Consider the following 26,207-nt stretch of genomic DNA (forward strand, 5'->3'; position numbering starts at 1 on the left):
TTATGTGAACAAACCTTGTTCACTTTCTTGACACCTAAACATTACCCATGAATTTCTATCTAAGACTCCGCCTAGATATGATATCCCATCTCACTCTCTCTCAATCACACAACCCGTGATTAATTCAACAATGACTACAATCAAATAGGATAACACCTCTAATAAACAAACAAACTCTTGCAAGATGCACTATAGTGGTGTACAAAGACAATAATACAACTCAACTAAAACAGTCCAGCTCAATGCATCAAGGTGATACAAAGAGAGACATACAAATAACAAGGACAAACATGAAACTCTAAATGTCACTCTTTCAAAATGACGGATTTGATCAATCTTCACAAAGTTTGAGTCTTCCTTTATATAGCCAAAGAATGCATGGGCATATTCTTCAACCGGGCTAAAAAAATCAGTTGACCAAAATAGTCTTCAGTTACAATATTCTAGAAGCAAATATATTATTTCCTAAAATGTTTAAGACATTTAACTTAGAAAATACGACAAATCTTAAACCGACATATCAAGCTTGTAGAAACACACGCCTCTTGGAGCACAAGCTACATGAATTAAATCTTCAAAAATATCTTAAATGATCTCACGAGAAAACACAATCTTCCAAGAATGCAAAATAAAGCACTTCACCTTATGCTAAGATGTCACACTTACATGTCTAAGACATCTGGTGCAACATCTTACTACAACATCTTATTTTAACAAAATGCAGCCAACACAAGACAAAACCCAACAGGAGGGAGATGACATTGATTATTGTAATAACCAAAATAACTCCAAAACTAAACTAAATGCATAGGTTTCGAATAGAGTGAATCTAATTCTGTTTATACCATCTCTTTGTATAGGTTACAAAAATTTGTAATTAGTGTTTTTGTTTTTGCCTTGTTTACTACTCTGACTCATTGTACTATTTTTAGTTAGACACATCTTGTGCTTAACTAGTATGATTTTTGATATATTTTGTATTTGGCTTCTTCAAAAAGTAAAAAATATTTGATATTCAACTTTAATGTAAAAATTATTTACACTTACATCAAATCATATCACAACAAATAAATATTTGTCACTTATTAGTATTTCAAAGTGTCATAGACAATAAATAAAAGGAGTAATAGTCAGAATAGTCTTTCAATGTATCAAAATTTCAAAATAATCTTTGATTATGCACTTTGTTAGTCAAAATAATTCACGACTCTTAAGTAATCTCTCTATACACACAATAACTCTTTTCATACATGACTGAAATGATAATAAGTAAATACTTATAAAGATAATATGACAATAATCAAGTATATTTAAATGCTAATGTGACAATATTAACGTAGTATTTTAATGTCACAGGCTATTATCACTAACAAATGATACAATCAGAAACTAATTTTAAATTTCGATACATTAAAGAATTTTTGTGACTACTCGTTATATATTCAAGAATCAAAATGACTATTACCTCGAATAAAATAACAAATAAACCCAAAAAATGAATAATGAAATGACTTTGGCTGACACATAGACATTGGTCATGAAAGTTTGATGTGACATAAGCCTAGTTGACTAGTTTACCGACCCGACCCGACCTGACCCATGACCTAAACTTGTTCTTTAGGGGCTGACCAAAAACCTTTTTTTCTTTTGTTTTCTACTTGGACCGTGTTCGCTTCCTCTATATTATGCTTTCTCTCTACGCTTTGGCTTTGTAAGAGAAAATTGAAGAATGGCATTGGTGAAGTCTCCAAAGAAACATGTTAATCTTTTGTACTCACTTGATTGTGAAGAACTTGCCAATAAGGTTGCTTCTCACTCACAAACTAACATCACTCTTCAGAATATCAAATGGAGGTCAGCTTCGTCTCTTTACTCTTTCAATTATGTGTTTGGTCTTTCATTTCAGTTTAAGGGTCTGTTACAATTTGCTAATGGATTTGTGTACTTAGTGTTGACTATCAATTTTGTTTTTTATTTTTGGCATCACTGATACCTTTCATCACCACTTACATGTGTAACATGGAATGGCCGGAAATTTGTTATTTCAACAAACTCGTAATTTGTTATGATATACATACAATATTTACTTTAAATTTTTCATATATTGGTTTATATACTTAGGGCTGTAAGCGGCTCGGACATAACCGACGAAACCGAAAGTCCAAACCGAACCAAACCGAAAAAGTATATGATCTTGTCTAGTTTGGTTAAAAAAGGAACCGATCCAATCTAAACCGACCTTATTTGGTTCGGTTCTCGGTTTTTCATTTCGAGATCCAAGGAACCGATGAACCGAACAAATGCTAATCTCACTCCCCATTTTACTAATATTATCTCTCCTCTCACACACTTATGATTAGGCCCAGAACTAAAGTCCAACATAAAATACTCCTTAATTCATTCACTTACTCCCATCATCGTCTCATCCCATCTCATCACTCAAACTCTATTTCATTTCTTCTAATAAATAAACCCTAGTCGTCAACCACACATAACCCATCGTTCCTTACCACCGTCGAGATCGTCCATATGTTGGTTAGTTTTATTATGTTCATGCCTTCAAACTATTTAAAAAAATCGTTTTATACCATTGTTTTCTATGTCATTGATTTATACTCATTATATCGTACATTGTTCTTTATGCTCTTTTTTTACTTCATTGTTTTATACTCATTATATACCATTGTTTAATGAAGATTAGAAAGCCAACACCAAAAAGAATGCATTTCCTTTTATCTTTTTGTTATCTTAAGGTAGGTATAACAGATATGTACCAATAAAAAAAGTAAGAATATATAGAATCAATTACCATATTCTAGAAGATTTTTGTTTCAATTAAACCGATCAACCGAACCGATCCAAACCGAACCAAGCCGATTAATTTGGTTCGGATCCTTTTATGAAAAAGAGTGAAAACCGAACCAACCGAATCGATGAATATTTCATCGAATCAGATATTTTTTTTAACTAAAAACCGGTCCAAACCGAACCGTTACACCCCTATATATACTTAATGGGAAATGCTAACCGGTGCCCTTGGGGGAACTGGTTAAGGATATGAAAAAGGAAATTATATAGTAATTAATGCATTGAAATTGTGTAATTAATTTATAATAAAGTCAAGCAATTTTCTTTTATAGTAATAATTCCCTTTTATGGTATGTTTAACCAGTGTCGTTGGGCACCGGTTAGCAGGACACATACTTAATTGATATTTTAAAGTGGACTTTTCACTTTAAATGATCCAAATTTAATAGCCCTGAACCTTTGAATACTTAAACGAAGCATTTATTTGTGTGTCAATAATGTTATCATCCCATTTATTCTTGTTAAATTACTGCATAAATGTTCGTGGTTGAAATTTAATACTAGCAATTTAAAAAGGAAAATGATGTATATCCCGATAACTTGAATCACGAGAGTAGGGGTGGACAGCGGACAGTTTCGGCCGGTTTTCGGGCTCGAAACCTCAGTCCGTTGAAACCCGCGGTCCAGAAATGCCAACCCATCTTCGTCCGTTCTTGTGTTCGGTTAACTCGGAGGACGGTTTTTACGGGTTTCAGGCGGAACGGACGGGTAACCGCGGGTGAAAGAATATGAAGAAGAAGAGAAATTCGCTTAGTACAGAACCATGGTAGAGAACAACATCAACGTTGTTTTTTCCTTTATTTTGCAGTGGTGAACCATGGTAGCAAGTATGACAAGATTTGGATCGCAAACTGCAATGAGTTTTGCTTTTAGAGATACAATACATATCAAAAGCCTTGGTACACCAGAAAAATTTCTAAAATTCTTAAGCTTCTTTGTTTTTGTTTTAGGATGCATTAGTGGCCGGTGAACCTAAAAGGAGTGAAATAGAAAAACATTCAGTGAAAGGTTAATGTGATTAAGATTTGTCCATTTCTTATTTTTTTCTAGTAAAAAAATTAAAGTGATAGACAGCTAGACTCTATCTCTATCTGATAGAGTATAGATTTTCTAAAAGCAGCTACTTTTCCCACTTTCAAGGAGCATTATTAAGTCAAAGAGTCAAACTATTGAGGGTGGGTTTCAAGAATTCAGCAGCAGCAGTGCCTAGTCATATCACCAATTCAATTTTAAATTAAAAGGTTCGGACGGTTACAGGTGTTTTACGGGTTCATTTTCATCCCCCATGTTCGACCGTAACTACCCATTCGAAACCGGTTAGAAGACACCCGACAACCCGACGACCATATTCAACCCGCCCGTTTCCCTTTTTGTCTTCACGGGCCGGCCGGTTTTGGGCGGGTCGGCCCAATCTGTACAGCCCTACACGAGAGTGTCCCGACCGTTTAAAACACAAATACATTTATTGCTGCTGACATCAAGTTTGGTAAGTGGGAGCATTTTTTTTTTTGGAGTCAAAGCAATATCCAATCGGGAAGCTTTCAGGATATATTTCATCGGGATATATAGCATCCCTCATTTAAAAAGATAACTCGTATATTTTAAGGACTAGAATTAAATATAGGAAATTTAATCTATCAATTTAAAAAGATAGGATGATAGCCATGTAGATGGTGATAATGTGTTTTGGAGATAACGTATTTAAGAATGCATAATTAAGATTCTGATTACTTTGTAAAATAAGCTTAGAACAAAAGAGGTGACCCACACGAGGATGGTTATAACAGAGGAGGTGACCCACACGAGGATGGGATCGTTGTGCAATTGTGCCTTGCTTTCTGTTGAATAATTTCTTTCAGATGGTTTGAATTTGCTTTTAAATTTGCCAGCATTGTTTCTAGCTTATTTATCCTCTTTTCTAAAATTGCGTATCCATTGTTTCTTCTGCTACGATAACTATTCAGCTCAACATAGGATAACTATTTAGTAGGTTGTGAGAAAAAGCCATCATTTAGAAGGAGAAAACCTTTTTCCTCTTAAATTTGCAGTTGTTATGTCTCAATAAAATGATTTTGTTATGTTGTAGAGTTCAATTATGTCTTTTCTACCGTCTCAACACTGTTTTTGGTTTCTTTTTTTTTTTTTCATTTTTTTTCATATTTTTTTGTGATAATTTGTGAAAGCAATAGAGTGAAAAGACTTACGAAAACATGAAGAGACGGAAATGCAAGTTAAAATCATTATCATTACTATCGAAAACACAGGCACTCGCGTGTCCGTCTATCCGCTTTTTTTTTCTTATTTCGCTAACGCATGTAGATTATCAACGATATTTTATAGAAATTATGCATGTAAATTACAAACAATATTTTATATAAATTTTTGATATAGATTAAAACTATAAGTATAGATATTTGTGACTTTCAAATGTAACAAACCGAACAAATCATATTTTTATTTTTCAATGAAAACAATAATATAACAAATATAACATAATTTCTTATCTTTTTTAATAACACAAACAATATAACATTATTATAGAAAATTTTGTTTAAGGGTATAATTGGAATTACAAAAAAGTCGGCCCAAAATCATCTCAAAAGACCCTGTTTTCTTTATATATAGTATAGATAATGATGATGATGATCATAATAATAATAATAATAATAATAATAATAATAATAATAATAATAATAATAATAATAATAATAAACAACGGAGTGGGTCAATAAATAAAAAAGAGTGGATGACATATTAAAATGTTAAAAATGAAAAATGAAAGAAAATCTTTTCTCATAACTACTTTCTACCACGTTTCTTAATTTAGGCATTTTTTTTTTGCACCATTAATTTAGGCATTTGATGTAGCCGTTTTCTTCTGCCATGGATTGACTGCATTCCCTAAGAATAATATCTCTTCATGATAAAATCAAACAAAATCATCAAAAACATTCACCAACAAACACAAATAAACAGCCCTTTTTGTTTTTGTCATTAATTTAGTACCAAAAGATCATCCAAACGACCATAGAATAGATTAAACAAATTTCATTTTTTTGATAAATTTTTTGACCCATTTAAAAAAAAAATGTGTTTCACAAGAAAAACATTTAATATTGAAGGAATAAACAAATTGAACAAATAAGTTACATGGACTTAGAGGAGCAGCACTTGGGTGCCATTAATGGCACCGTGCCATTAAATCCTGGCCATTAATGGCACCCACACACACACATCACACACACACACACTTGGGCAATGGGTGACCCAGATCTAATGGTATGGTGCCATTAATGGCACCAAAGTATTTCCAGACTTAGAGGGATTGAAAAGAAGAAGAGACGAACAAGAATGATGATAAGTGTGAAGACGAGGAGGGAAGAAAACAACAACCACCTTAAACTAAGAAAAATGGTAGAAGGCAATTATTAGAATTTATTTTATTTGAATTTTTTCTATTTTTAACACTTAAAATTATGTGTCTAATTGAGTGATTTTAATTGGTTGTCTGTGTAAAGTTGTGTTTACACCGTCAGTCTATTCTAATTAATATCTTTTTTAAAATAATTTTTGTTTTAATACTTGGAAGGTACAGGTGCATTTGCATAAAAATTTTTTTATTTGACAAAAGGTGCATTTGCATAAATGTCTTTTATTTTTAGTATATGTGCAAAAAGAAGAAAGAAAATAAAAGAAATAGAAGAGGGAAAAGAAGATGACAAAGAAGAAAATACTAACAAATGAGAGACCAACCAAACAATTAAAATAATAATATCCTAAAATTTGGGATGTTATAGAATGAGGAGCTTGTGTTCTTATACAATATGTGATGGTGGTTGCATGTATGTTAGTTGGTTGTCTTCTTTGTAATCGAGATGAATGACTTCAATAGTCATATGTAATTCATGAGGAGGAGAATCAATCATGTATGATTTATCAATCCTTTAAAAAAAAGTATGATATCAAATTTTTAAAATTGATATATATCCATATATGTGTGTATGTGTGTCTATATATATATATATATATATATATATATATATATATATATATATATATATATATATATATATATACACACATACATATAGGGGTTTGCTAGAACACACCCACTAGTTTTTATGTGGGAGTGTTTTAGCAAGTTATAACTAAAAAGTTAATAAATACACCTTAAGGTGTATGTTGCTATAACACACCTTCTAACAAAAACAAGTGGGTGTGTTCTAGCAAATCCTATAGGGGTTTGCTAGGATACACCCACTTACTTTTTAGAAGGAGTATTTTAGCAAGTGAATAACTAAAAAGTGGTTAAATACACCCTAAAGTGTAGCTTTGCTAAAACACTTCCACATAAAAACTAGTGGGTGTGTTCTAGCAAATTCCATATATATATATATATATATATATATATATATATATTAATTGTTTATCATTTCTTTATTTACAAGTTTGATATCTAATTTAATTAATACATGATAGATTCTTGGAGTTTAGATTAATAGAGCATCTGTCTCCTAGAATTGGAGAGAAAACATCGTCCATTAAATATTTATCCACCTTTTTTTTGAGGGAAACTATATTTATCCAACTTTTAAAATTTAAAATATCAACATCATAATATTAAAAAGAATACAAATATTTAAATATATTTTTTTTGGAAGAAAATGAAAAATAACAATGATTTTCTATTTACAATCATATCACAGCAACTAAATATCCGACAACTGTTAATATTCAAAGTGTTAAATAAACCAAAAAATAAAAAACGAAATGAGTTTGGCTGACACATTAACCTACATCATGGCCAATAATCAATACCGACCCGACCCGACCCGTTACGTTGTTCTTTAGGGGCTGACCAAAAACCCATTTTCCTTTTGTTTTCTACTTTACTGTTTTGGCGTGTGTTGTATTCTCCTCTTCTCTATATTCTCTGCTTTCTCTCAACGCGAAAATTGAAGAATGGCAATGGTGAAGTCACCAAAGAAACATGTTAATCTTTTCTACTCACTTGATTGTCAAGAACTTGCCAACAAAGTTGCTTTTCACTCACAAACTAACATCACTCTTCAGAATATCAAATGGAGGTCAGCTTCCTCTCTTTCTCTTTTATGAAGCACAGACACCCCTCAGATTAGGCGTGTTCCGGTGTCACGTCTGACTCTGACACAACACCGATACATATAATTACAATGAATTACGTGATTTTTTCAAATTATTAACTGTGTTGGTGACGGTGTTAGTGTTACTGTTACTGTTAGTGTCCCTATCAGTATCCGTGCTTCATATTTACTCTTTACTCTTTGAATTTTAGTGTTAGTGTTTGAATTACGTGATTTTTTCATGATTTGTGTAATTGCCGTTGACTATCAATTTTGTTATTTTTTTTTTTTAAATTTTTGGCATCATCACTGATACCTTTCATTACCACTTTCATGTGTAACATGGAATGGTCAGAAATTACAATGTTCTGGTCAATAGTTTTACACTGAAGCGCAAACGCTGACATTGACACGTCGACACCAATAATAATTTGAGAAAACTACATAATACAATGTAATCATATGTGTCAGGGTATCGTCGGTGTGTGTCTGACACTAGGACATGCCTAATACGAGCAGTGTCCATGATTCATTTTAGGAGATTTTAATTGCTTGTTGTCAATAGCAACTACATAACTTGAATGATTTGATTGGATTCTTTCTAACTAACTAGTTGAGCTGATTAATAAATATATGTAAGATTCTTTTTGATTTGTTGTATTCCCCTTTAAGGTAATTCGTGTAATCATTGTTTGAAATAACTAGACAGTTCATCTACCCCTCTCTTGATGAATCTGCTTAAATTATTATTATTGTTTTCATTTGAAAAGTGTCACATTTCCGGCCCGATTTGGTTTGTTCTTTATGATTTAGCATTGGATAATAATTTATTTGTGGGTTGTAGTTTAGGAGAAAACTCTGTTTGGGTTTCGGAGATCAATAAATAGATGTTCTGAACACACAACTTTTGAACCTCACTATTTAATCAGGCTTAGATATTCTAAAGCTTTTCAGTATATCCTTTGTAAAGATTATGAGTCCTTTTTTTTTGGGTTGAATTACAATTAGTCTTTCCTGACTGACTGTATGGAATCTTCCAGCAGAGGTAGATGCTGAGATAAAAAAAAAAAAAAAAAAAAAAGTCGAGAAAGTATTATGATCAGATCATATGTTAATTTACATGTATTGGTTGTGATAAATTGATAGCTCTTTGATTTCATAAATTAGTGAACGATTCATTTTAGATAGAGGTGTGTTTTTCAACTGATACCAAGTCTTTAGTGATGACACTTTGTGGAACTAGAGAGATCAAAGGCTGATTTCAATAGATTCAAACTAGAAAGCTCTGTATTTTGAAAAGGAGGAGACTCCCTCATAAAATAGGAAGGAAGGAGTATAAATTCAGTGGTGGAGGAGCTGATGAAAACAATAATGATGATTAATGATGCAATGTATGTCAGTGGTGAACACTGCTTTAGATCATCATAGGATCTGCAAGGTCAGACTTGTTACGAATCATGGAATCCCAGGGATAAATTTCATAATTATCAGCAAGAAAGATAGCATAAGAGTATTCATGTGAGAGATACCCATAGAGACTCATAGTAGAGTGAACATATATTGATAAAAAATGAATAGAGTGTACAATAGTGAGAGTTATTTATAGGGGTGAGTTAATCTAACTAACTCCTAACCACCTAACCTATCAACTAACCATAGTTTACATATCAACTAACTATGGTTTATTCACTATACTCTAATAAGACTGCCTACAATCAATCTTGTCGACGGCGGATAGCAGAATATGGATGAAGGCCTGAAATCCGCCATATAAACACGCCCTTGCAGCCTGTGGCGCCACCAAATTTCCTATGACGGTTGTCAAAATTCCATTCTTCCATGGTGGTACTAACAACACTGGATACAATAGATTTGTAATGGATCCAACTATTTCCTCCACCCCAATGAAAGGAGTTTTTTACTTTTTAGTATTAGGTTATCATTTTTTGCATGGAAGAAATTACACGTTCTTTATCTGGTTCTTCATTTAATTTGATGTTTTCAATGACATTTGTTTGAAAGTTTATTCTCATGATATTTAGTTATGCTAATTACTTTAGTAGAAATCTTAGTTATATTCTTGGTCATACCAATTTCTTAAGTTATGTCATTTTTTTCATATCCTCCATAGTTTGGGGATCTTGACTTCTCAAATGAAATCCCATCTGTACATATAACATTACAAACAAACAAACTGAATGATGAATGTAGTTTTTTACTTTTGACTAATAATAATGAACTTATTTTATGCTTATCCAGGTCCTTTGCCGATGGGTTTCCCAATATATTTATAAATAACGCAGAAGAGCTCAGAGGTCAACACGTTGCCTTTTTGGCGTCATTCAGCTCTCCAGCTCAAGTGTTTGAACAACTTTCTGTCATATATGCACTCCCTCGTCTATTTGTTGCTTCCTTTACATTGGTATTGCCTTTCTTCCCAACTGGATCATTTGAGCGAATGGAAGAAGAAGGAGATGTAGCAACTGCCTTCACCCTTGCAAGGATGTTGTCAAATATTCCAATTTCAAGAGGTGGCCCAACTAGTATAGTCATATATGACATTCATGCATTGCAGGTTTGTCTTTTTAATTCATTCAAAACAAATTCTATTGTATTATATACTTTGTTTTGCTTCACTTTGTGGTGTATAATTTAATTTCCTCATGAATTTCTACTATTGAATATACTAGTATTGGTCTCCATTAATTTGACTTACGTAAGCTAAGTAGCAACATAATAAAACTTATGAAATTGTCTTTATAACATTCTCTCGTAAACTTTTAGGAGATCATGGCTTCTATATAGAAACTTATTGAGTTTTAAGAGCATGGTTAGGCTATGTACTTGATATTTTAACAGTGTACTATATTCTTTATTACTACTTATGATTTGAAATTATGCAGGAGAGGTTTTATTTCGGAGATGAGGTTTTGCCATTGTTTGAGACTGGTATTCCTCTCCTAAAGCGACGTCTGCTACAACTTCCTGATGCGGATAATGTAAGTATTTTGTATTGTTTCAGTCACTTTTCTTAAACAAAAAAAATTGTTAAAACTTAAAACAATGTACTTTCTATACTTGGCAAATTTTCATACCTGCAGCCTGAATTTATTATTGTTATTATCAGGTAGTTATTGCATTTCCAGATGACGGTGCATGGAAGCGATTCCACAAGCTGTTCGACAATTATTCCGTGGTCAGTCTCTCATAAGGATATATGTTTTTAATTTTAATTTTATTTGTTTATAGTTGTCTAAATTTTGGAGTGGCAGGTTGTATGTACCAAGGTACGTGAAGGTGACAAGAGGATAGTTCGGCTCAAGGAAGGTCATGTCTCTGGTCATCATGTTGTGATTGTTGATGATTTAGTCCAATCTGGAGGCACCCTAATCGAGTGTCAGGTGAATTATTAATTTCTAAATCGTAAAAGATGTATACTTAATACAAAAGATTCTGTATATCTTTGAAGATGATTACAGTTATGTTTACCAACTGAAAATAGGCAACACTTCAGACTCGTTTGAGAAAACATATTTTTCTTTTTCATTTTTAATTACAAGATTGTTGCATTGCTTTCATTTTTCTTGTTTTCAAATATTTGAACAAGATAGTTGAAAATAATAAAGATTTTTTCCACTGATTTTGTTACAAATTTTTGAAAATGGTAAATAGAATGAAAACAAAATGGTATTTTATAATTAAAAGTGAAAATGAAAATAGAGCATATTCTCTGACCAAATAGACCCTTAATCTCTATATGCATGTGTATGCACATCAGCTTATGCCTATATTTTCAATGCATGTCTCTGCATCGAAACACAACTTATCCTTTCTCTCTTTTTCCCAGAAAGTTTTGGCAGCCAATGGTGCAGGAAAAGTGAGTGCCTATGTCACTCATGGCGTGTTCCCTAACCAATCATGGTTGCGATTCACTCATAAAGATGGTCAGTCCTAGCATCGTCTCATCAACTTATACATTGCTATATTTTCATATATTTGAATGTTAATGTGATCTAATCCGTAACTCGCAGACGCCACAAAGAATGCATTTGCCTACTTTTGGATCACAGATTCTTGTCCAGTTACTGTCAAAGCTCTAGCGAATCAAGCTCCTTTTGAAGTATTGAGTCTAGCAGGGTCAATTGCTGATGCCCTTCAAATTTGAAGGCAAAAGTTCAGCTTTGTGAATAAAGGGGTTCTCTTGTACAACCTTTTCAGAGTTTAATCTTATTACCATAACATCCTTTCATTATTATGTGCATTGCTATAAGCTTAGCACACTGAAACCTGTGGATTAAATTTCCAACATTTTGAACCCTATATCTTATTGAACTATGTTGAGTGTTAAGTACTAGCCATTTGAATGTAGAATAATGCCTCACATTACTATATCTTATTGAACTATGTTGTTTTAGAAAGGTGGTTTTTGAAAGTGACAATGAAGGTTTGGTGAAGAAGCTCAAGGTAGGAGAAGAATCTAGATCTTATCTAGGAAATATCCTTAGTTGTATTAAGCTGTTAAAACAACACTTTGAAATGTGTAACTTTACTTTTATACATTTACAGGATTCAGATAGAGTTTGGATAGGGAAATTTTACCCTATACCCCGACATACGTAGTTTCACCCCTACACATTTTTTTAAATTCCAATTTTGCCCTTTTTTCTATTTAACTTTTTATGCATTAATTTTCCACTCTCACCTTCAAATTTTCCAATCTCAATCCAGTATGAGTTCACCCCCACATGATATTGTTCCAATTATGTATATCAGATTTTTATCTTTGATGTAAAATGTTTCTGAAATTGTTTTGGAACTCATGCGTATGTTTCCGAGAAATTTTCGGAATACTCATGTGTAGGTTTCCGGGACATATACCGAAATGTTCTTTCAATCCTTTCCGAAAGAGTAAACTTGAAAAGAGGTATATTAGGGTTCCAGTGCGTTTGTTTTTTATCTTTCTTTTATTAAAAACTAAAACTTGACACGGGGGAGAAATAACCTTTATTTTTTTTTTTTAAGGAGAAATCACATTTTTTTGTTGAAGAAATTACCTTTGTTGTTGACCAAAACAAAACTTTGTAAGTGACTTTTAGAACACTGTTGTTTCTCAAACACACACAAATCACTCTTTTTATGCACACATTGATATGTAAGTCTACTTTTATAAATTTTGTTTATCAGAAGCAACATTGGATGGTAGCATTTGATGGACGTTTACAACAGTGGCAATACCCTGCACTGGTAGTGCCACACATCATTGGCGTGATTGAAGTTTGAGTCCTGCTTGACTTTTATATAGCATAAACAAACCTGTGTTTGTGTTTACTCTGGTTGTTCCATGGTTTCCCCATAGATAAAAACCATCGTATTATTTTGTATTTGCCACAAGTTTAAATATAGCATCTTCAATAAGAAATGAAGGAACTCATTTTAGGTTGCATGGCTATCTTAAATATAGCATTATTCTTAGGATTCAAATGTTACTATGTCAACTTTTCCATTAGTGCAATGTTTTATGACAATCAAAATGACACTTATTTGGACATGGAGTTGGGTTTTTTATTCTTGAAAGCTTGTTGTTATTTATGTTCCAGCTCATGATCATTGTATGTGAAATAAGTTTTCTTAGACCATAATAATATATACGTTCATCATTGAGATTGTCATAAACTCTTCTAAACATTTTATTTCACTAGTGGTTTATGCTTATGTCAAATATAGTACAGTGGTTTATGCTTATGTCAAATATAGTACATGCTTGTGTATTTTGATGCAAGTAAAACATTGAAAATATAACGGAACGAATTTGTTCATAGAAAGGTTCAACCTTAATTTGTTCATAGAAAGTTTGAGTCAAATTTTTTTAAAAACGTGTACTAGTAAATGTTCAACCTTGAGTTGCTCCTTCCGATCAATAATTTGTTCATAGAAAGGTGCAAACATCAAAGTGTTTTATGTGTGCGTTGTCTAATAGAAAACCCATTGACACAGCACATGCAATTCTAGATTATTCTACTTTCTCCGCATAACATAAATATACGAGTATTACTTTTCCCACCCTATGACTTTCCTCGCGCGTCCTATTTTTTTTCCAATTTTACCCCATGTCCGGATTATGTTTTCCGGATTTCATTGATAGAAATTTGCAGATGTTTCTGGATTATATAATCCGGAATAGTGTTTTATTAGAACTTTTGCAATTGTAAGGTCTACAATTCGTAAAAGAAAATGGAAATAAACTAAAAAACATAAATAAAAAGACAAAAACATAAAACAAATTCATTTTATTAATATATGAACAATACATTACAATAATTTTCAAGCTTTCAAGCTTTTTAAGCTTATTACATAATATCCTAAATCTATTTCTAATCATATCCTATTACATAAGTGTTTTATCTTGGTTTTCGGGTGTCAAACATTGATTACGTTTGAACCTTTTTAACCGATGATATCTCATTTTTTCTTGGGAAGGGAAAAAATAAGCAAAACCCTTGAGAATCGAGGTCCGGGAGTTGTTTCCGCTACGGGAAGGTGTTAGGCACCCATAACGACTATAGTAACCTATAGGAACCGTCTTTATTTTCTACGCGCGCGCTTTATTTTTAAATGCTATTTTGAAAGTGTTTATTTAAACCTAAGAGTTTTCTAAGTGAAGAATTGGAGGGAGAAGAATGTGTTTGAATTTTTATTTTATTTGAATTGAAGGAATCTTGATTCCTTGCCTACGTACCCTTTTAAGGGATCAAATCCACCGTAGTTCTCTTCCAAAAATGTTTTTGTTTTTGTTGGTTGATTTTAAGTTTGAAAATTGGAATTTGAAGAATGAGAGAGAGAGGCCTCAAGGGCATAAGATTGTAAAATTGTGAAGTTGAATTAGCCATTTTGCAAAAGAAAGCCAAAGTATGATTAAAATTCATTAAAATTTTGTTTAAGAAAATAAAAGGAAAATGCAATGGGATTTTGATCCTAAGGTTTATTTAGAAAATGGTTTGAGTGATATTATTCATATTTGTTGGAAAAATGATTTTTGCTAAGTTTCAAATCCTAAACATACATCTAAAGCATTCAAACCCTAAACATACATCTAAGGCATGCATATCCTAAACATACATCTAAAAATATCTATGTGATGTGTGTGCATGTGTCGGTGCTTGTGTCGGTGTACATCATTAGAGTCTATTGTCCTTTACATCATTGGCCTAAATACATTCTATGGTCTTGCAAGAATTTTAAAGGCATAAAGTAAAATACAAGAGCTCCTAGGTGTTACATTCTAATTTTTGCATGAATTCTAAAGTGCAAGAAATAAAAGGATGAGAATGTGAGATGGAGGATGAAATGCTCATGATGTATGAAACATGAAGTAGAGTGGTTAGTGAAAATAAGGCATAAAATGATAGAAAGATAGGCAAGGAAATACTAAACAAAGGATAGTAAAAATGACAAGAATAAAGTGTCAAAATGTAGTAAAAATTCACCATAACCTCTCAATAAGTACATGACCTATAATTCTCCTATCATAAGCAATTTTCAAAGACTTCATTGTATTATGAGTATGAGAATTATAGGGCATATTCAAGTCAAGGATCATGACATATTTTTAGGTACACTTAGCACTTTATTTTCACATACACACATTTACATGACTGGTAACACAAGAAACTAATTACACATATTCACATGCAGCAAGAAACACATACGAACAGTAGCTAAAACTTCACAAAATCATATGGTATAGGTCACAAACATTTATCAAGAAATTGGAACTAGAATCAAGCAAATTTTCACAAATTTTTTAATACAAAACATCACAAAATAGCAAGAAAATCATCAAATCATTATTTCCAAGTTTTAATATGCAAAAATCATCACAAAAATACCACAAAACTATCAAGAAGTGTGCATGAAAATTTTTAGAATTTTTAAAGAATTTTTAGACATAAGAACGTATAAAACTTCACAAATTTTAACAAACATAGAAAACAATTAACTAGAAAATACCACATATTTTTTAATCAAGATTTAACACATAACAACATCACAAAAACGTCAAGAAAATGATCAAGAACACATAGAAATTTTTTTAGGATTTTTTATGAAAATTTTTGGACAGACAGGGGTGTGAAAAGCTAAAACAAAGTGTAAAATAGCAAGAAACTAGCAAGAAAACGAAATTCAGCAGACACAGGCCCAAGCCCAAAGGTTTGAGTTGGATCTGGGTGATCCAACTGCTTTGCAGCCCTCAGATCAACCCAGTTCCTTCTCAAACCCTAAATCCAAGGGTTGAGAGCGCGTGGCATATGATAGGCATGGTAAGGCCATGGAAACACAAGATCCAGGACGTACACGTGTCACAGAGTTGATCTGATGGTGAAAAAAGGGATGAGGGACCGGTTTGGAGGTGAACCAGACTGGTTCAGGTGAATCGGCTTGGTTCACACTCCTATAAAACATGTGGACCGGTTCCTTTACCATTTTCAACTCTTTCTTCTCTCTCTTCCTTTCAGACTCTCTCGTCCTTCCTTCTCTCTAACCTAAAACCCTAACGGCGCTGTTGGACAAGAGGAAGGTGATGAACACCTTGTAAACCTTATAGAACGACGGAATCGTCGTCTTCTCCGATGAGAACGACGGATTCCGTTCATTCTCTCTTTGTATACTCATGAAAATCGAGGTTTAACCGGTGTTCTCACCGTTCGTCAATTCAAAACCCTAATTTGTCTTATTTTCCATGCTGATTACAAATTCGCAACTAATTTTACAAAATAAACGGTGATTCACGGCAGATCCATATCTTAGGGTTTCGGTTTTCAAATCTTTTCAAGCTTCTTCAGTTTTTTCGAACGAACAAGTCTTAGGACTTGTTGATCTACTTTGTTTCACCGTTTATTTTCGATTGTGAACCTTCGATGATGATTTAAACACAAAAACGAGAAGGATTCGTATGCTTACCTGGTTTCGAATGGAGATTCGAGTGAGAAGACGAAGAAAACCTTCTCGGATTCTCCCTAAGCTTCTGGTAAGTACTTCGTTGTTGTTCGTCTTCTTCTTCTCTGATTCACTTCGAATTCGATCTCTCTTCTTCTCTTCTTCAAATCCTCTGTGATCGTGCTTGAGTTCACCGTTAACAATGGTGAATTCGCACTCGAATTGCAGAGGTGATGATTCGATGATGATGATTCTTTGATGAATCATTGAGAATCATCATGAATTCTTCGCATTTGACCTTGAATCTGCATTCTATAATTTTTAGGGTTTGTGATTGTTCCTTCGTGTTCTTGATTTGATTCTGAGTTTTGATTATTCTGTGTTGGATTTACGCGAAAGTCGTTGTGAATTGATGTGTCTGGGTGTTGAATTGATGAGGATTTTGGTGCGAATTGGTGTGAATTTGTGTTTGTTACGGTGGTTGAGATTCTGTTACGGTTGTTTTTGTGGTGGTTGAAGGTTTGTTACGGTGGCTAGGGTTTGGAGAAGAAAGAGAAAGTTTGTTAGGACTTTTTGTTGATGTGTCACTGAGTGAATCGTATCTCCCTGTTGCATTGATGACACAGCCTTATATAGGCTGACATGTGGACTTCTGAGCCACTTAGGACCTGCCACGTACTCTGGACTTGCTTGGACTGAAATCTGGACTTTTTTGCCTTGAGGGACTGATATGCAATTTCTTAAAAATCAAAGGACCAATCTGCAATTCTGGAAACTTAAAAGGACCATCCTGCAAATTTAAAAAAAAAGGCTAAAAAATAAACTTGGACAATATATGGACTGTTTTGCAATTTTAATAAAAGGACTTAAAAAAATTTCGAAACAAAAAGGACTTGGATGCAATTATTAGAAGTTTGAGGACTTTAAGAAAAATTAAAAATAAAATTGGATTAAAAATTGGTAAATTTGACTGAACGTAAAGTGAAACGATTAAAAATAACAAAACGGACTAAAACGAACCAATTACTTAAATGAGGTACTTTAAAGTAACCTCTCTCTGTCGAAATTTCGTGTGAAATGACCAAAATGCCCCTGGGGACCAAAACGACTCAAAATGGCTCAGATGTAATTTTAAAATGATTTTTAACAAGGAATTTAAGCAAAAGCTTATACAAGCATATTGAAAAGACCTGATAGATCTCTAGCAAGTGCACCAAATACTATCGAAGTAGTAAAAATATCGATCCCACGAGGACTATTTTTAACTTCAATAATTCAATTTCGTTATATAATTAGGATGTGTAAAGTTTATTTTGTTTTGCCACTAGGCAGAAGATTTGGTTTGATTTTATGAAATCAAATAAAAGAAATTAGATTTGATTAAGAAAATATGAGAGAAAGATGAGATCAGATCCGTCGAATCCTCTAAGTTCCCCTAATTGGTCTACTGCACCTATTTGTTATGAACCCTCTTCTAGTTTACGATGATTAACAAATTAGCCCTAATCAATCCCTTGAGTTAGGACCCTCTTCTTAAACTACAGCCCCTAATTCCTTAGGTGGTCTAATAATTCTTGAAGGTTTTACCGAACGTTAACCTATTATCACTAACAAACGATTATCTATTCCTAGACTAACCCTGTTTATTAGAACAATTCAATTAGGTCTAAGTCGAAAGCCATCGTCAGTGGTCATTCGTTCTCACAAAATCAAGTTATATGTGATCAAGATATAAAAAGCATTAAGAACAATTGAATTGAATAAACTAGAATTGAATTCATAAACAAAATAGAGTTTCACAGCAACATGTGTCAATTAGGGTTACAAAGATTCATCTCGGATCTAATCTCTAAGAGATTTAGCTACTCATAATCGAGTTTACAAATAGCATAATCAATGAAATAATTAAAACATACATGAATTGGTAAAAGGTTGAAGAAATCGTCCTCCTAGCCGTCTCCGATGTCTCAAAATCGCACTTTGCTCTCCAAAATCGTCCTCTTTTGTTCTTCAGATTGAGTGCAGTATTTATAGAAGTCATGGGCCTGACCCGTCAAAATCGTGCCGCGCCTATATATTGGCGTGCCGCGATTTCCTCTAAACAGGGAAGATGAAATTTTGCTTCCAAAATCGCAGCATGGCTTGAAATTGGCGTGGCGCGATTTCCTTCAAACAGACTTCAATATTTCAGCTTTTTGCACTCCAGAACAGTATAAATTGCATGAGAACTCTATCAAAATGTCACAATAAGTCCTAAAAATTACGTAATGACAGCATGTCATCACAACCCCAAACTTAAACCATTCCTTGTCCTCAAGGAATTTGCTTGCAACAGTGACAAACGACAGTAAAATAACAGTTACCTGACAAAACGATAGTACCCAAAAGTTCATTCTCCTTCTAGCTAAAGATGAGCTAGTTTGACTTGTTCGCATCCACCAATTCACAACTCCTCGCATCAAATTGAAATAGGGTTCTACCAGTCGACATGCAGGTCTACATATTACCATACGCTTGAAAAGTTTCTAAACATCAATCAAAGTCAATATCATTACACACTTTTGAGGTCTTTAGGGTTATAATGGGGCTTAGGTGAAAGGTGGGATATATTTGGATAAGTAGGCTACACAAAATTTGAGTTAGGCATTCCTACGGAATCATTCACCTTGTGGAAATACAATCAATGCAAAGGTACTAGAGAACATTTTTAACATTTAGGGACAATCGAGTTTGAAGTTACTCGAATTTTCAATGTTTTGTCCCTTTTTCGTCATTCAATTTCTCCTTTTTTTTTATACACCATTTTTGTGTGTATTTTGCATGACAATTTCCTATTTCTTTCATTTTTGTTCTCTTATTCTCTAGTACCCCCACCCCAAACTTAGTTGGTTGCAAATTCCAATAGCAACCCCAAACTTAATCTTTAGCAACATTCTACAATGCCTTAACTCAGAAAATACATTAAGGGACAAGTCCTAAAAGTCTCTAGGCTTGTAATGTAGTTTGTCACCGAACAAAAAGTTCTAATCCTACCGGCTCACAATTGGTTAAGAAAGGATAAATTCAACAAACTAAAACAGGGTAGGCTTCAAAAAGGCTCACATGACCAAGCATTTTTGCCTCAGTGTGTAATCGACAAAGACCAATCAATAATAGAGAAACAATGCAAGTTCTAGAAATGTAGTTGCATGGAAAACTAATCTAAATATAAGTAAATTGAAAAACAAATTTGGCAATGAACCTTATGGCTGAGATTTCTGGGAGTATGTGACTACCTAGCAACGCCGTACACTTCGCCTTTGAATCAAGTCACCCCTCCTTTAGAACTTTTGGAATACCGTTTCATCAAACAACTGTTACTAAACTGGAATAGGTCACATGAAACAAAACAAATTCATTAATAATAAACAAGTGCAGGAGCAATTACAATAGGGAAATAAGTTCAATGGACTTCGACATAAAAAGAAAATAAAGAAAATACATCAAAAGAAAAATGACTGAAAATAAAATACAAAGCAGAAAGTGCTAATCCATCAGTAGATCAGCCCATGTTCACATCATCATCCGAGTGTCCAGCCCCCGGTGTCCTCAATCCTTCAAAGATGCCATCTCCTTGATCTTGCTCGGTGGTATTGAAATCATCAGTGATTTCCCTCCTCATGCGCAGACCATACTCTTCTTGATGTGTAAAATATTGCTCTATGCGCTCACGGGAGCCTCCAAACCTCTCATAAGACCCACTAATCGGACCCATATGCAATTGAGCCTCCGCAGCAAACGCAGCTGAGAACCTAGGACGGTTCACCCACAGCTGGTCCGAAGTCTCATTCATCCAATTAGCTTGCACATGCATGAATTCCTCAAGCTTTGGGTGAAGAGGAGCATAACCCCCTTGGCTACTACTCCCTCCTTGCTCCATTTGTTGTTGCCTTGCTGCCTCCCTCTCTCTCTCCTTCATATAGCCTTCATATTTCTTCACAAATCCATCCATTACCGAGTCCGTGATTGGCTTCATATTGCTGGTGTTGAGATCACTATCATAAGCCGGCACAAGCTCTTGCTCACACAACCAATTAATTAGACTTCCATGCCCCAATTGTGTGGTGTTTCCGGTTGCTAGAACATGAAGACTATTAGCCAAGAGGCGGCCAATATCTATAGGGTGCTCCTTGATGATGGCGTAGGCAGCAAGCACCCTCTTGAGAGGAATTTCAGAAGTGCAAGATGCACTCTCAAGAGTCTGGACCAAATAGGACACCCACGCCTTGGGTATCGGCAGCATCTCTGCATTGGTAAGCATCCGGGACCTTTTCCAAGTCGACCCAGGCCTACACATGGTGGTGATTATCTCATCAAAGGTATCCTCCGTAATACCAAATCTCTCCCTCCTTAATTTTTCAACCCAACACTCCTCCGGTGCTTGAACATTCAGCCATGCATTGAGAGCATCCGGGCTGAAATCAATGTATTTGCCTCGCACAAAAGATTGAAAGGGTGTATCGGACACCCTTGCATTTGCAAAGAATTCGACGATTACCGTTTTGTTGTTTGCTTCGTCGATCATCTCATTCAACCTCGTCCACCCCCTCCTTCGTAATTCAGACTCAAAGAAAGGATACTTCACAAGCTTTGTGAAATCAAACTTCCTCTCCCCTATGACTTCGAAACTCTTCATAGATTGATGGAACTCTTGGGCTTGGTCATTGATGAAATGGATGGCGTTTTCGGGTGGTTCGGATGCGGCACGAGGGTGTTTGGATTTGCTTGTGGATGGTTTGGGGTTGGTGGCTTTCTTTGAGCGGGTGTTTCTTTGGTTGGAGGCCATTTGTGAGTGAAAGGAAGATGGTGAATGGGAAATTTTGTGAAGTTTGGGAAACTTGGGAATGATTGTGGTTTGATGGTGTTTTGAATTGATGAATTTGTGATAGGATTGTGGGTAGATGATGTTTTGAATTGATGAATTTGTGATAGGATTGTGGGTAGATGATGTTTAGGAAGTGAAAAAGGAGATGAAGATGATAAAAATTCGTGAGTGGAAGTTGAGGGAAGTTTTGGTAGAGAAAGGTAGGAAGAATGGAATGGGAAAAATGGTGGAAAAGCTGGGTTTTTATAGACTGGTAGGCAAAATCGCGGCACGCCATATAACAAGGCGCGGCGCGATTTTGATCAAACAGGGAGCATGCTTTGCTTCCTCAGGCCAAAAATTTTGTTTTCTTGAAAAATGCCTGAGTTCATTGAATTTTTGAAAAACTTTTGAGGAAAGAATCATGCAAGACATCAGTACCTTGCATGATTTTCTTTGCAGGAGGTATACTTGAACAATTTTTTAAAACTTTCCTGCCTCGTATTAAAAAGAAAAGAAAAATATTTTTGTATTTTTGTATTTGAAAGCAATAAAATCATACCTAAAAAATAAATAGTGGGTTGCCTCCCACCAAGCGCTTTCTTTTACGTCATTGAGCTTGACGCTTCAACCACTGTTAGGGTGGAAAATATGTCAGAAAGAACACATCATCCTTCTTCTTCCTCTTGTTTGGTAGGAATTCCATGAATTTGTAACAAATAAGTAGATGCTCCCATGCACTCGCAGTTAAACCTTTGGAATTTAAGCTCTCCCACCTTAGAGAAGGACAAGCATCCATTTGCACACGAGTGATTTCCTTAACCCCCGTTGGTTCAGACTTTGGGAATATATCAACACTCCTCACTTTGCGTTTTTCTTCCACCTCAACCTTGTGACACTCACTCTTCATCTGAACCAGCTTCCTCTGAGACTCATGTGCTTTCTCAACAAGATCACCACACTGAACATCAAACTTCTCAAATGAAACTTGATTTGACACCAAGAAATCATCTAAAATATTCTGAAGTTGAGTATTGTAATCGATGTTGATCATCTCTTTCTTCCCTTCACCATCACTACCTGGTTGATTTGCCTCATGATGATCACAACTCGAGATTTTGTTGTCCAAAATTTTGATCTTAAAAGATAGCATATATTTTTCATACTACAACTTAGCAATCTCTTCTGTGTCATAGAGGAGTACCCTGTCTATCATAGCTGCAAAACTTGGATAAACTTTTCACTAGCACAGTACAATGAGAAGAAAACAAAGAGCATAATATTTTTTTTTTAATATATATATATATATATATATATATATATATATATATATATATATATACAAAAATATAAAAGACAGAAATTCTAAATAATAACGTAATTGCCTTGTTGAAATAATTCAACAGTCCCCGGCAACGGCGCCAAAAACTTGATAGATCTCTGGCAAGTGCACCAAATACTATCGAAGTAGTAAAAATATCGATCCCACGAGGACTGTTTTTAACTTCAATAATTCAATTTCGTTATATAATTAGGATGTGTAAAGTTTATTTTGTTTTGCCACTAGGCAGAAGATTTGGTTTGATTTTATGAAATCAAATAAAAGAAATTAGATTTGATTAAGAAAATATGAGAGAAAGATGAGATCAGATCCGTCGAATCCTCTAAGTTCCCCTAATTGGTCTACTGCACCTATTTGTTATGAACCCTCTTCTAGTTTACAATGATTAACAAATTAGCCCTAATCAATCCCTTGAGTTAGGACCCTCTTCTTAAACTACAGCCCCTAATTCCTTAGGTGGTCTAATAATTCTTGAAGTTTTTACCGAACGTTAACCTATTATCACTAACAAACGATTATCTATTCCTAGACTAACCCTGTTTATTAGAACAATTCAATTAGGTCTAAGTCGAAAGCCATGGTCAGTGGTCATTCGTTCTCACAAAATCAAGTTATATGTGATCAAGATATAAAAAGCATTAAGAACAATTGAATTGAATAAACTAGAATTGAATTCATAAACAAAATAGAGTTTCACAGCAACATGTGTCAATTAGGGTTACAAAGATTCATCTCGGATCTAATCTCTAAGAGATTTAGCTACTCATAATCGAGTTTACAAATAGCATAATCAATGAAATAATTAAAACATACATGAATTGGTAAAAGGTTGAAGAAATCGTCCTCCTAGCCGTCTCCGATGTCTCAAAATCGCACTTTGCTCTCCAAAATCGTCCTCTTTTGTTCTTCAGATTGAGTGCAGTATTTATAGAAGTCATGGGCCTGACCCGTCAAAATCGTGCCGCGCCTATATATTGGCGTGCCGCGATTTCCTCTAAACAGGGAAGATGAAATTTTGCTTCCAAAATCGCAGCATGGCTTGAAATTGGCGTGGCGCGATTTCCTTCAAACAGACTTCAATATTTCAGCTTTTTGCACTCCAGAATAGTATAAATTGCATGAGAACTCTATCAAAATGTCACAATAAGTCCTAAAAATTACGTAATGACAGCATGTCATCAAGACCCAGAGACAATTTTTAGAAATTAAGCAGAGTTTTAACACATGAAAAGACTAAAATGGCCCTAGGGGCTAAACTGACTCAAAATGACTTCAAATGCAATTTTTGAAATGGATTTTGACATAGAATTGAAATAAAGACTTATTCAAACCATTTGAAAAGACTCAAACAATTTTTTAGGACTAAAATGAGTTTGGATACAGGAAATGACTAAAATACCCTTTTTCATGAATTTTGCAAATAATATTGAAATAAAATGCAGAGAAAGATGCAATTGATCAGAGACATATCAAACGACTTGAAATGCAAGAAAAGAAGAATTGAACTAGTATTTTTAGGTCCAAAATTAGGGTATAACAATAAGCTATACCAGTGGCTCCAGCTCTAACTCCAGTCACTGATGAAGAGGAAAGAGGGTGGGAGGAAAGAAGATGGCGGGGAAGAAGAAAATCTGTTGGAGGGGAAACAGAGGGGGCACATGGGCCTCTAAGGAACAAGAGACCATGATGGTCAACATGACACCCAGACAAACCCACCTCAGATTCAGACTCACCCATACCCTATTGATCGATCATATGACCCCTGATGGATTTCCAAAGAGGCCTCTTTCTATGAAAGGCCAACGATGGAAACACATCGTTGTAGAAAAGGAGAAGAGAAGAAAGAAGAAGGTGTGAAATTTTTTGAGAAAATGAACCATATTTATAGGGGAGGGGGGTTAAAAAACGTGTGGGAGGCCATCAATGCCGGTCAAAAAACGTGTTTTTACACTTGACCACCGCCCAAAACTTTTGAAAAACGTTTTCTTTGTGGTGCAGACCACCGGCCTAAAGCTTCTGCTGCAGTCCGGAAGATATAATCCAGATTAGACATGCATTCCGGATAACGTATTCCGGAAAAAGACGATAATGGGGTGTCCCAAAGTGAAACTTGGGACGTTGTGTATGGTGAGGGTTGGTTCGGATTGTATAATCCGGATTGCTTCAGCATTGGATTCTTCTGTGTGGCCTGCATTGCACCGACAATTTTTGTGGTCCACAGCGCCCAAATGCCTCTATTAATAGGGGTCCCTGATTTCATTACAAGTAAACTACGCCAGGAAAAAAAATTCATGGAATTCCCTAGCTTTGATCCGAACACCAAGGTAGCGGCAGTCTACTACAACGGTGGAACACCACCCCATCTGTTTTGGATTCGCGACGATGTCACCCTCTCTGGGCTGAAGGATGAGCTGGATCAAATAAACCGTCAACTCAACCGCATAGACACAAGGAGGGTGGTCGGTGTCGAATATCGATGTCCATTGTCCGACTTAGCCGGATCTCTTCGCTTCAGTCGGATGAAACTCACAAACGACGACGACGTGAGAACCATGTTCTATGTCTTTGGTCAACACAGCGCTAGAGGACCGATCGAGTTGGACGCTTCTTTGGTTAGATCTACTGAACAAATTCTGAAAAGTTTGCACCGGCCCAGGAACTACGAAGAGATCAGGGCTCTGCTGGAGGGACCAGAGGAGGAAGAAGTTAGTTTGAATGATCCATGATAATGTGTTATGTTTTAATTAATCGCGTGTTTTATGTTGTTTTAATTGCGTGTTAGTAATGTGTTGTTGAATTAAGTTGTTGCATTATGTTTTAATTGCGTGTTAGTTATCTGTTGTTGAATTTAATTGCGTACGGCGTTATTATGTTTTAATTTACGGAAAAGATGAGATAAAAATAACCAAATATATGCTTTTCGGATTACTAAATCCGGAAACCACAGGGCGCAAGTGTATTTTGGAATACGTAATCCGGAATTCCTCAGCATATGATTCTTTTGTATGGACCACATTGCACTAAGAGTTTATGTGGTCCACAACATCCAAGGACCTCTATAAATACATCCTCTCCGATTTTCACCTTCAATACCATCAAAACACACAAACACAACAAA

At 34.7% G+C, this 26,207-nt stretch overlaps 2 protein-coding genes across 3 annotated transcripts; both read left to right on the forward strand.

Moving 5' to 3' along the window:
• The first annotated feature begins 1,637 nt into the window (after positions 1 to 1,637).
• Positions 1,638 to 12,581, forward strand: LOC146937811 (ribose-phosphate pyrophosphokinase 4-like). Of its 2 annotated transcripts, none has more exons than XM_085751928.1 (7): positions 1,638 to 1,854; positions 10,230 to 10,545; positions 10,874 to 10,969; positions 11,098 to 11,166; positions 11,243 to 11,371; positions 11,818 to 11,914; positions 12,002 to 12,581. In XM_085751928.1, the coding sequence occupies exons 1-7, from the start codon at positions 1,730 to 1,732 to the stop codon at positions 12,133 to 12,135; spliced, it is 966 nt and encodes a 321-aa protein (XP_085608054.1). In that variant the 5' UTR covers positions 1,638 to 1,729; the 3' UTR covers positions 12,136 to 12,581. The 2 variants fall into 2 exon arrangements, with proteins under 2 accessions (XP_085608054.1, XP_085608053.1); XM_085751927.1 differs by lacking the exon at positions 1,638 to 1,854 and adding an exon at positions 7,748 to 7,955.
• Positions 12,582 to 25,317: 12,736 nt separating this feature from the next.
• LOC146937812 (uncharacterized) lies at positions 25,318 to 25,815 on the forward strand. The gene has a single exon (XM_085749528.1). It carries the CDS (start codon positions 25,318 to 25,320, stop codon positions 25,813 to 25,815), a length of 498 nt encoding a protein of 165 aa, XP_085605654.1.
• Positions 25,816 to 26,207: the final 392 nt, after the last annotated feature.

This window comes from Medicago sativa, chromosome 3, assembly GCF_051527215.1.
Source record: "Medicago sativa cultivar Bolivia chromosome 3, Bolivia_mono, whole genome shotgun sequence".
Lineage (NCBI taxonomy): Eukaryota > Viridiplantae > Streptophyta > Magnoliopsida > Fabales > Fabaceae > Medicago > Medicago sativa.